Source organism: Erithacus rubecula, assembly GCF_903797595.1.
Source record: "Erithacus rubecula genome assembly, chromosome: 11".
In the NCBI taxonomy this organism is placed as follows: Eukaryota; Metazoa; Chordata; class Aves; order Passeriformes; family Muscicapidae; genus Erithacus; species Erithacus rubecula.
In genome coordinates this window covers 20,104,428-20,117,019 of record NC_136663.1, presented here as the reverse complement: position 1 = coordinate 20,117,019, position 12,592 = coordinate 20,104,428, and the positions used below count along the sequence as shown (strand labels likewise).

The window sequence follows — 12,592 nt, the reverse complement described above, 5'->3', positions numbered from 1 at the left end:
CGCAGAGGAAAAGAGAAACAAGTTCTAGTTTCTCAGTTGTTTCAGATTTCAAGAATGCTCAGAGTAAACTACCAAACCGAGGAAAATGTTATTCTGCAAGATGCCAGCTTCCTCTGAAGGTGCTCAATTCTTCCTTTGCACTAAGTAGGGCAAATCCAAGATGGAGTTAAAGTTTGTGTCCTAAATGGAATAAGGAGAAAACAGGTGGCTCTAGGAGGAAAACACAGATGCAATACAAACAGCTACAGGAAATGGGAAGCTCCTCAGTCATTTTCTAGGCAAAGTGGCAAAACATAAAGAAAGGGGTGGAGAGCCTTACAAAGAAATAGCACAAAATGCAGAGGAGGAAAAGCAGCTCCTGTTGGTTTAAGCAGGATATTGGTGATCAATGCTGACCAGTTTGAAAAGCTGGGCTGCAGCTTTGCTTTGGCAAAGCTCCCTAAATAAGTCCATATGCAGACAAGGCACAGCACTGGAGGATCTGGTTTCTCCTTACTTGGACTTAACCTACACCAAGACACATGAAATCAGTTCAGAGCAATGCTCTGCTGGATTTTGAGGCAAAACCACCACCCCTTACCCAGGCAACCTCTAAATCACATTATTAACTTCCCCATCTTTGTACCTTGGGCACAGACTTGAAAGAATAAATTAAAGTTGAAGGCAAACAAAAAGGTAAATTTAAGCAGCAGCACAGGGAAAGTCTGTCATTCTTTGCACTGTTTAACATAACAAAGCATCTGAAGAAGCTCAGAAAGGGAGAGGCCAACTTTCATTCCCAGATGCCAAGGATGCTGGGCAGCCCTTGTGCTCTTGACAAAATTGAATCATGTCAGTCTAGCAGCCTAACAAAACACTTCTTTTCAAATGTCCTAGTGCAAATGCAGTCTAGCTTCAACTCTTTTTTTTTTTTTTTTTTTTTTTTTTTCATTTTAAGCACAATATACAAAAGAAAATTGCCTCTGCCACCATGGGAAAACTGAATTTTATTTTTATGAAGCAAATCTATCCTGCAACATGCTCTTCTTAAAGATGACAGCAGTCATCTCATTAGGAGTCTCTTACCTAGGGTTACACTTCATTACTGAATCATTTTAAATCTCCATAACACAATTCTGGCAGATTTTGTATTAGACAGGGAGATCCAAAAATGAGTGTGCAATGCAATAGTTTCCTGTTAGACTAAGGCTAGAATATTGCAAAAAGTAGCATTTCATTAAAAGCAGCCTGGTAACAATAGCTGACAATTTTCTGTCTAGTGGCTCCCCAGCAGAGAAATGACTGAAACTGGGGGTTGTTTTCTAAATGTTCTAGTCTGTAATTTAGAAAAGTTGCTTCATCCAGCAGCTGAGAAATCTCTGCAGTGTGACATCAAACCACCACAGCCCACCCAGTGCAGAGCCACTCCTGATCCTGACTCACAGCCACTGAAGCCAATTAATAGGGAAGATTTACTCAGTTCAGTGAGTTATGGTCTTTATATAAGTATTTTATTTGTTCTATTATGTACTCCAGAGAATGAGGCCTCAGCTCCTGAGCAGCTCATCTGGGTTAGTCCTCTGGCCAGACTAGAAGTTTCCAAACCAAGATGAACACTCATGTGAGTGAGTACAAATCTCAGGGCTCAACACCCCTCCAACATCACCTCCCTCCCAAGCCTGCTCATCCCATTCCATAAACACCCTGGATTCTCCCACCACTGGGCAATTTACCTTGCTGAAGAAACACAGCTTCTTTTCACTTCTCCTTTCATGTAAAGTGCACCCTAAGTTTGAGACACTGACTTGAAATGCTGAATTTTGCTTTTATTTGCAGCAGGTTCTGCAAATGTCTATTGGAAAACACAGCCCAAACACATGGAAATGTGACTGCAGAATTAAAAACCAGCTTTTGACTACTGAGGTTGAATATAATTAATTCAACAATCAGCTTACCCAGGGTTGAAAATACAGCTGGGAGTTCAAAGATACAAGGAGAAAAAAAATGCAAACTGATCCACATGGATCGATTTAGTTTAGAAAATAGCAAACTACTGGGAATGCAATACTAAACCTCTGAAAATACAGACACACAAAAATCTACTTACATCATATTTGTGCATATCCAGTGTATACAACAACCAAGTGAACTTTGCTTTAATAAAACAAGTAACTGATCACAGCCTTCCATCTGCATTTTTACTTAAGCCTTCAGTCTGCCAGTTACAAGTAGTTGCTCAGGATATTGGGCTAAAATACTTGTTTTTAAACACCTTACACGTTGGGAGTCTGTGGAAAAGATGATTGATGAAAAATAGAGAAAACCAAATTAAACCTTCAGCAACGTGGAGACAATGAAGAAGCAGCTTTTCAGTCTCCTAACACAGGCAGCAGGGACTGTTAAAGGCAGCACAAACCCAGCAATACTCAGAGCTCTGCAAGCTCACCCAACCCCAAGCAGCAGCAGCAGAGGGAACATGGGCTGTGGATGTTTGTTACCTGTGCAGAGTTAACTTCTCATGAGCTGGAGGGGGAATACAACGTGCAATGCATTCAATTTGAGGAAATACCCAACATAACTTCAAGGCAATTAATGCACCCTTGAAAACCAACCAAGACTCCCTGGCAGGAAATCTTAGCAGGAAGCTTCCCAACATCCAGCAAACAGGAGGAAAACTCTCAGCTGAGAGCTTTTATTAAGTCCTTGTGAATCTTCACAGGCAGTTCACCCCCAATTCACCTCATTGATACTGTTAAATACAATTAGCAAATTCAACACCCCGGGCAAATGGGGTTTTTTCCACTGAAATGCCTTTCAGAAAGTCAGAAGGAAGACTGCACTTCCAAAGGAAGAAGCTCCCCCAGGAGATGCCACCTGCTGAAGTACAATCAATATTTAACTCATCCATACTAAACAGAAGATATCTATTGTTCCTAGGACCCACCTGCTTACCCTTTATTTGTTTCTGAATAGCAACAACTACATTTCAACCACCTGCTTGTTCTTCTCTCCTTCACCTATAGAAAAAAATCTCCACTTTTCTGCTAGGTATGATATATAGATCCCTGTAAAAATAGATAAATTATTAATGGGGGGGGAAAACTCCAAATCAAATCCATATATCTCACCTCAGAGCAAAATGCAAGTGAACTCTGCTCCTGAGAACACCTTTCTAATTGAAATTTGGCCATTTTAAGAAAATAAGAAAACCTAGAAAACTCACCAAAACCAGCAGCCACGTTGCTGTTAATAGGTAGGATGGTGCACAAGTTACCTGAAGTGCTGATTCCAAAGGAAAAATGCAGTACAGATGTACAAAATACTTGAAGGCAGAGGAAAATTAGTGACAAGGACCTACACAGAGGGCAAGGAGAAATGGGACAAGTGGGAATAGGAATGGCACAGGTACAGGGATGGAAGCAACTAAATGGAGACTCTGTAATACAAAGAAATAAATCTAACTTTAGGGAAAAATACAAAAGAAGTTTATTCTTAGGTGTACTTATGAAATAAAAAATTAAGTTGATAGGTATGGCAAATTCCATCACTACTGTGACATGAAGTTTGATGCTCCAAATGAAAGCAAATACTGAGAATAGAAAATCAAAAGGCTCCCTCCTCATGAACTGCAGCTGTTAAGAGCACAGCCCTCAAAATAAAACAACCTCTGATCAAATGCTCAGTAGTGCCCCAAAGCTTTGGAAAGGAGCTGCTGCCATCTTCCCTGCTAAAACACCACCACCTCACACAGTATGTCAGGTGTCATTTGGGCTCGTGAATCAAGTGTGGCTGTGGTGTTCCAGTGTCACCTACCCAGAGAAGTTGTGCCAGTTTATCTTTATTTCATTTAGTTACAGCAGTGCACCCACATGTTGATTTAGTTATCCCTGTAGACAACATCCAGTACTGGGCCAGTGCCATGGCTATTCCAGTAACGAGCAGCAGAGAGAGTATGAATAAATTTAATATTAATTAGGAGGAATAGACACACTCCCCTTCAGTGCTTCAGATCTCTCAGCCTTGAAGTCCATGCTCGTGGTTCTGTGCCCAACAGGGCTGCTGAAGGGATAATGGCCTGTCCACATCTTTAGAGATGCTTTGAACACTTTCATCAGTGTAACACATTGTTAACACAAAACCAAGCTCTAAACAAAATAAGCCACAGGTATTTCTGTGACCATCTCTAAACCTACAGAGCTTAGTATTTCTTTTCTTTTCTTAGGAATTACTCTGCAAGCCTATCAATTAATTCCAAAAAAGGCCCAGAGAGACTGGAGAGGATAACCATCATTATTTTACCAGCCTGCTCCAGCTTTCCAAGCCTCCCAAGCAGCAGCTCCCATGCTTGTGTTCCCGCTCTGCTCTTTCCCAAGCAGCGTGCTGAAATCAATATACTGGTTAATTTAATTACAGCTATTCAACACCCAGTAAGTGGCAGGGAAATTCTAAAGCACCACATTAGTTTCATGCTGCTGCCTCTGCTCCCAGCTCTCCGGAGCAGTCAGTGCAAATATGTGAGTTATCCGCTTGAGAGAAGGACAAAGGCAGCGATGGAAGAGGAATAATGTGTTTGAAGCCTCTGCCATCGTGCCCTTTGTGCCACCACAAGGCATTTGCAGAGAGTGTTAGCATTCACCCCACATGGGAGCTGCTGGTGCTGCTACCATTCTGGGGAAAAAAAAGGGAAAGAGCTCAATTCACGAGGCACAACTCATTAAATGCACTTCAGCCTGTACTCCCTGCTCTCACGGCTGAGACCTCGAGTATGATTCAACTTTGCACGCTGAAGCAGAGAGGAGTAACTCTGACTTAACACCCAGCCACTGCAAGGAAAGCAGGAGCCTCCGTGCTATTCCAGTCTGGATAGTTTCAGGTAGGAATGAGTCATCGTTCATTTCACTAGAGCTCAGCACAACCCTGAATCAACACATTTGGAATCTGTCTCATTAATTCAGCTTTCCCAGTATCCAAACACAACCCTGAATAGCAAAAGGGGAGGAGAAAAACTTCATCCTTTAAAATACCCAGAGTGTACAGTGCAGCTGCCTCCACAGCTCCCACTCCCAGGAAAGCACCACCCTGGGATCTTTCAAGCCTGTGAACATGATCCCTATCTCCTGATTTCCCTCCCTCTGCACAGGTGGTGTTTAGGAGCAGTTTCGGTCCCTGCCTTCCTCCCAGTACCCTGAGCCCTTCTTGCTGGCTTTTCTCATGCATGAAGGGAGCTGTGACTACATTTCCTCTCCTTCATCCCCATTCTGTCTGTGCACTGAAGGGAGAAAGAGGCCAAACAACCAGCAGTGATAAATAGGATGCTGCCAAACTGAATGCAGGTGTAAAGTCACAGGAGTGAGGAATGCAGCTTTGGGAATTTTTCCCCTCACCACCACCAAGACAGCCTTCAGTCTCAGAGGTCAGGTTTCTTCCAAGTCCCTGACACACAAATGCTACAAGAGCCACAAACATTCATCACTAGACAGACCTTGGCCTCTGGGGAGCTGGAATGGCTGTTTCCTCCCAGGCCTGAGCACAGACAGAGCTCTGCCCGTGCAGTCCTGCCTGAACACCAGTTTGCACAGGGAAAAAGCCTTCTCCAGGCAGGATTCAGACAGAGCCCCCAGCAGTGTAAATCTCAGCATATCAGCTAAAAAGGTAAAGGAGGATTCAGAAATCAACCACCCACCTCAGCAATGCTGAGCAGATCAACACCTACAAGGACTGAAGTTTATTTCAGACTTCTGCCTTGGTGGCATCACAGAATATGGTTTCAAAGCAACCCTAATCCAGGCCAGTGGCTGCCTCCTCTAGGAGGAAGGTCTTCCACTGGCTATTTCAAGCTTCTAGAAGCTTATTCTTCTGTAGGTCTGCAATCATTATGTTTCAGTGGATGATACCATTTTGCACATCTTCAAAGAAATGACAATATGCTGCTATTAAAACTGTGGAGGTTCTAAAGCTAAAGGGGAAGGAACAGAATGGAAAGGGACAGAGGAACCCCAGCTGCAGCTTGCAGAAGCCTTAATATGGATGCAAACCATGGCACTGGGTCAATCAGATCAACAGGCACCCAAGCACAATGGGAGGCTCCAGAAGGAACACAGGCTGCTGCAGGGAACTTGTCACGACCTGCTGCTGCTGCACAGCCCCAAACACCTGCCTGTCCCCAGCCCCAGTGCTCCAGAGCAGGCTGGGTAACACCCACCCACAATCCCAAACCCACCTGCACACCCATCATGGACTGTCAGTGGGCTACAGGGCTGTACAGAGCAAGGTAACAGAGTTACTATCCTAAAAACTGCACTTGCACTTCACTGGATATATCAGAACATTGTCAGCAGTTAAAGTTTTGTTTCAGTGTGTGGTGTCTGTCAGGATTGAAAGCACACTTTCCACCTAGGTGTGCAATCTTTACCCAGATGTAAATCTTCCCTTTCTACTGGTGCTTGAAGTGGGGTTTTGTACTCCTGCAAAGACAGGCATATGGACCCCAGCAAAAATGCAGCATTGCTAAAAGCTTCTGTACTTAAGAGCCAAGCACTTAAAAGCAATGAAATTAAGATTTCAGAACACATATACAAGAAAACCTGACCATGAACTGTAACTCATGTACCACACACATCTGCTTCTACCCCTGGGGTACTCAAACAACTGCTCCCTGGGGGACATCTCTTTCCTCCTCCTGCATCCTTAGAGGCTCTCTGCTGCATTTTTTCCAGTACCTGTGAGTTCCCCAGCTCCTGGGTACTGCTAACAACCCCCACTCAGAGCACAGCACTGGCTAGCTCATGGTGCTCCAGGCTCTGATGCTGCCCAAGACAGGCTGAGTGGGATTTTAATAAGGCCCTGAAGCTTTTCAAGAATCACAAAGAATTCAGTTCCCTTTCACAACAACCAGGCAACAAAGGAACAAGAGGATTTCCAGCCACTACAGATGCAGTTCAAGTACCATAAAGCACTTCTGATGGGAGTTCCTGTGACCAACTCCCCAAAACCGTGACATCAACAAAGCTGTTTCACAGTATAAAATGAAAACAATTCAGATCATCTGATGCAATAACCTGATGTTAAAACTCCATTTCTAGCATACAAAGTTGCATTTGGCCTGTAACTTCCCAGGACTCTGCTCAGCCCTGGTGAAGGCACACCTGGAGCACTGGGCTTCCCAAGAGAAGAGCCACAGAACTACAAGAGAGGGTTCAGTGAAGGACTAAAAGAGGATTAAAGGAACTGGCTCAAGGGGAACTCATCAATACATATAAATATTCAAAGATGTGTGCAGAGAGGATGGAAGCAGGTCCTTCCCACCAGTGCCCAGTGACTAGATACAAAAAACAGGCACAAGCTGAAACACAGGAGGGTCTGCTTGAACAGCAAGAAGATTTCATACAGCAAGGGTGACTGAGCACTGGCTGCCCACAGAAGTGGTGAAGTCTCCATCCCCTGAGAGGTTCAAAAGCTCCTGGATGGGGTGCTGGACAAGCAGCTCTGGGTGGCCCAGTTTGAGCAGGGGGTGGGACCAGATGACCTCCAGAGGTCCCTGCCAACCTCAACCACCCTGTGAGTCAGCAGCACAATTTAAAAACCAAACAAACAACCCTCTGCTGTCATAGATTTTGCATCAATGGTGCATCTTCCAGCCAGACAACTCATTTTAGTAAACTGCAGAATGGCTTTTAATGAAATTCAAGAACACGTAAGTACAAGTCACAGAAGTGAAATTAATTTAACTCTGTAACTGAGTGAGTGCAAATATAAAACTAACAACAGACAGCATTCAGTGATTGCTCAGAATAAACTAGGCCAGAGAACACTAAATTTGGAAACTCAATGTAAACATTGTAGGGCTTCTGACTTTAAAATTCCCCTACAAGTCTAATTTAGCCCCCGTATAGATGCATTATGATAGCCCTTAGTTACACAATAATGTGGTGGAATTTTCCCCCCATGGGACCAAAATCTCAGTTAACATCCAGACCAGACTCCTAAAAAGACCCAGAGCCATGTGACAGGAGTTGTATCCACAAGACCAATTTCACAGCTGAAAGGCACCTAGTGTCCAAAAAAACCCCTGCAGGGACAGAAAGGCTTGTCCTCACTGCCTGAGCACCTCATTGCTGCCATGAATGTTGCAAAAGAACAGCCTGCAATGCCAGGAGAACTGCAAAAGCCAAGTTTTCACAGGCAGCTATTGATTCTGGTGCTCAGAATCAGAGGGTAGAACCTGAGGTCCCCTGTGAGGCTGAGCTCAGAACTGCTGAGAGCTCACAAGAGATACACCAGGAATGCACAAGGTGCCAAATAACACCCTGTATTCAAACAGACTAGATCTGATCCTTAATAATTAAAGTGAGCTATCTAATAATAATAGATATTATTCTCTAAATATTATTCTCTAAACCTTAGATTGCTACTTGCAAAACAGGAATATACCAGCCTTCACATCCCAGGATCCTATGAAAAGCAGAACAATGGAGCATTTCAATGTGAGGCAAACACCACATTCTGATTTCATAAGAGAACTGGAATGAAAGTCACTAAATCAAGCAGAGAGCTCCTATTGAGTAACTCATCACTAACTTCACACCACCTGTGTGTTCAGCACCAACACAAGGCAGTCACTGGAAAAAGGGACAGGATCAGATGTTCTCACACCTGAACAGTCACCATATAACACTAACAAAACTTTCTTCAGGTCTAAGCACAGGCACAAAAAAGATTCTCCAGATGAACCAGCTCCAAAAATCTACAGATCATGGTGTCCAGAGAGTTCACAGACACCCCTAAAATGGTTGTGGTGCTCTGGATGACTCTCCCCAAAAAGCAGCATTTCCCTTCCTCCCCCCCAACCCCTCCTCACCCTGTCCCTCCTCACTGCTCTCACCCTGACACCCCTGGCTCCTGCTGCCATCGCTGGAGCCACCTCAGCCAAGTTCCCCCAGCCAACTCCTTCCTACTCCATCCCCTCCATTGATGAATCCTGCCTGGTGCAAGCAGAATCCAACATATTCAACTATGTGAAAACCACAGATTATTCTTCCTAAAGGCTTACAGTCTGGATGGCTGGGAATATTTTCCATGGGAATGGCAGAGACACCATATGCCTGCCATACAGCAAATCCTGCTTTCAGACCCCAAGAACTCTGCAGCGTTTTGAAATAAAAATCCACCTCACACAACAAGACAAGCCAGTTTCCTCTAGTTTTCTTCTACATAAAGTCCTGAAGACACAAAACAATTCCTCCAAAGGCAGACACATGATCAGAATTCCACAGCCCGACAGTGGAAATCTGGCGTGAGCACACAGGAAAGGAGCAGGCAGTTTTCACTGTAAATCACCCTATCTGTCCTTCCTCCATGCCACAAAGAACAGCAGCCACAAATAATCTGCAGCAAGTTCCTATTTCACTTCCAAGAGCCACAACTTGATTAAAACACAGCCCATGGTTCTGCAAGACACCAAACCCCGGGTTTGGGGAAAGCAGCAGCAGCAGGCACTCCACTGAACCGTGTCAGCCTGGCTGATGGAGAGACCATGTGGGGATACAGCCCCACAGAGCTCCCACCACTCCCTGGGGATGCTCCAGATCTGCACTGCTGTCTGTGACTGATTCAGCTGCCACGTGTGTGCTCACATTTATTCCTAACCAAACTTGTCACCTGAAGATGTATAGAGGTGATATTTAGAAGCATGAAAACAGCACGGGCTGTAGTAACTCCTGCAACACTTGGGTTTATGAGCACTTCAGAAAGTCAGAGTTTCTGTTTGAGACAAAAGGTGAAAGAATCCAGTTTCTATTAGCAGTTTCACTGAACTTAACACTTCACAAGCAACCACATTTTCCTGCATCTGCAGAACCACAGCTTTTCTCAGGGAAATTCCAGAAGCTGAACCCCCTCGCTGCTCTTTGCAACTTCCCACATCAGCATGAATCCTTAAACCATGAACTTGTAAACCCCAATCAGACACTACAAAATGGAACATATGACAAGCTGGGTTTGTTTTCAGAATTGTGAAGACCTGGAATAAAACTGTCTGTCCCTCTGGATTTTCTTCTGCCAGAGGAATACATTAAGTTATTGGTAAATTGGCCTGTGCCTAAATGCCTCCTTAAACTACGTCTCACCTACAGCAGAAAGCTCGTGTAGACATAGCCCTAAAATTAAATCTGCTCATGCCAACAACACAATTTAGATTGGAAATTTAGTTTGCAACAGATTTCCAGTGATCTGAACTCCAATAAATGAAGCAAGTCCCAGTTTACCTCCACATTAGATTCCAATTTATCCAAGTCTCTGGGGTCACAGAGGCAGAACAGATTATTCATGTCAGATACTTAAAGTGATATAAACCAGCTACAGACAGCTGAGTAGTAAGTGCCTTTGGCAATGTAGTAACAGACACCCATAAGTGAGGCTACAGGAAGAAAATTCAGCTCAAACAATAATAACAGCACATCTTGCCTCCTCAGTTGCTACTTCATGATGAATAATTATGCCAGCGGGCCACAGAAGCCTGAACTAATCCAACTAACAGAGATTTCAGGGACTAGACAGGGAAGTGCTCAAACCTTAGCATTCAGTACTCCCAAGATTAACCACTTATTTAGAATCCCAGCTCACCAGCATTTTCACCCTCTATCTCTACTGGAGCATCTGGCAGCAAGCACGTGCCACACACAAATGACAAGAGCAGGACACTGATCACCAGGACAAACCATAAGGGAAAAATGTTTACAGTGTTCTTCAGTCCCCAGATCCCCTGACTTGGGTCAGCTGGGTGCTCAGAGAGTGCAAATTAACTGGAGATATTTTTATTTTGTCCATTTGACGTAAATAAAGTTTTGCACTGCCAGTTTCCCAGCTTGCAGAGATACAGGGCACTTGGGAAAAACAAATCACTGGGGACACCAACAGATGTGTTTTGAGACTCCAGCCACCAACTCTAAACAAGAGCCTATGCAAGCCAAAGCCTACAGAAAACAAATCTTTGTTTAAGTCAGCCTCTCCAAGCACAGAACTCCTGTGAAAGCCTTCCACAGCGGGCCAGATGGGGGACTTCAGGAACTGCCTCCAAGTCCTTGCGCAGCAATTGTCAGCCTGCCTAGAAATTAAGATTCCTTTCACACACACACACACAATTATTGCCAGGTCTCCTCTCTGCCCTCGGCATGTCGCTTGCCTGGCTAATTAAATAAATCATGGGCCTGAGCTCACCTCTTGCAGGGCTTACCCTGCTCCCACAGGACACCATCCCCAGTTGTTCCCATCTGGGGAGCCCCACCCCAAAAGGGTGAAGCTCTGTGCTGTTTTCATCCCCCAGCCACACACACACAATGCAGTACAGAGACCCCTTTGACTCATCCATTCTCACTGTGACCCCAGTCCTACAAAACCCACCCATCCCTATTCCAGTCCCACAGTTCTCCATCCCCTCCTGAGCTCCAGGTCCTTCATCCCTGCTCACGACCCTTTCCATCCTCCTCTGCACCCCCAAATCTGCGTCCTTCGCAGGAGTCCCACGGACATCCCCCGTCTCCTGGACCCCACAGCAGACCCCTGGTGCTGCTGACACCCACCATCCCCACCCCAATGCCTCACCCCCAATCTCCCGAGCCCAGGTCCTTCATTCCCTCTCACAACCACTCCCACAGAACCCACACAAATCTCTGGGTTCACCCATTCCCACCCCAGACCCACAGACCCCCATCCTCTCATGAGCTGGAGGTGCTTCACCCCCACTCTCAGCCCTCTCCACCCTCCCCTGCACCCGAGATCTGCTTCCCTCCCAACATTCCCACAGAAACCCTCAATTCCCTCCTGGACCCCACAGCCACCTCCGGTCCTGCCGACGCCCACCACTCCCAGCCCAGTCCCAGTCCCCCCAAACTTCCACCCCGGCCCACAGAACTCCTCTCGGCCGCTCCGGACCGCCCCCACCTCAGCCGCAGCACCTCAGCCTCGCAAAGCGCCGGGCCCCGTGTCGCCGCCGGGCACACTCACCGATCAGCTGCCGCACCTCCTCCTCGCTCAGGTAGATGCTGAGGCTGGGCCCGTGGCCGCCGGGGGGCCAGTCCGGGGCGTGCGGGCCGGGGCCGGGCTGGCCCTGCACGCCGGCGGGCAGCAGCACCAGCACCAGCGGCAGCAGCAAGAGGAGATGGCGGCGCGGGCCCCGCACCCGCCGGCCCCGCCGCGGCCCCGCGCCCGCCTCCCCCGCCGCCTCCCGGGGCCGGCCCCGCCGCCCCCCGCCGGGCTGCCGGCGCCGCGGCACCATCGCTCCGCGGGGACGGAGGGACGGACGCAGGGCCGGGGGGAAGCGGGCGGGACCCCCCGCCCCGCCGGACCCTCGCACGGCGCGGCCGCCGCCAGGCCCCGCCCCGCGCACGCGCCGCTCCCGCCGCCGCGGGCGGCCCCTGAGCGCGGGCGGCAGGGGCGGGATCCCCTCACGGCTCTTCCCGCCTCTTCCCGCATCCCGCCCGCCGCCGGGAGGAAGAGGAGGAGGGAGGGCATCCCCGCTCCCTGCCTAGTGCCCGTCTCGGAATGGCAAAATCGTTGAGGTCGCAGAAACTTCGAAGACCGTCACGTCCGACCTGTGCCCAATCCCCACCTTGTCACC

General features: G+C 47.1%; 1 protein-coding gene across 1 annotated transcript in view; it reads right to left on the bottom strand.

The window, feature by feature from the left end:
- Positions 1-12,372, bottom strand: part of RYK (receptor like tyrosine kinase) — a 51,907-nt gene extending 39,535 nt beyond the window's left edge. The window contains exon 1 of the mRNA XM_079315368.1: positions 11,980-12,372. Within this exon, the coding sequence (XP_079171494.1) occupies positions 11,980-12,250 (271 nt within the window). The 5' untranslated portion in view covers positions 12,251-12,372. The remainder of the gene's footprint in view (positions 1-11,979) is intronic.
- Positions 12,373-12,592: the final 220 nt, after the last annotated feature.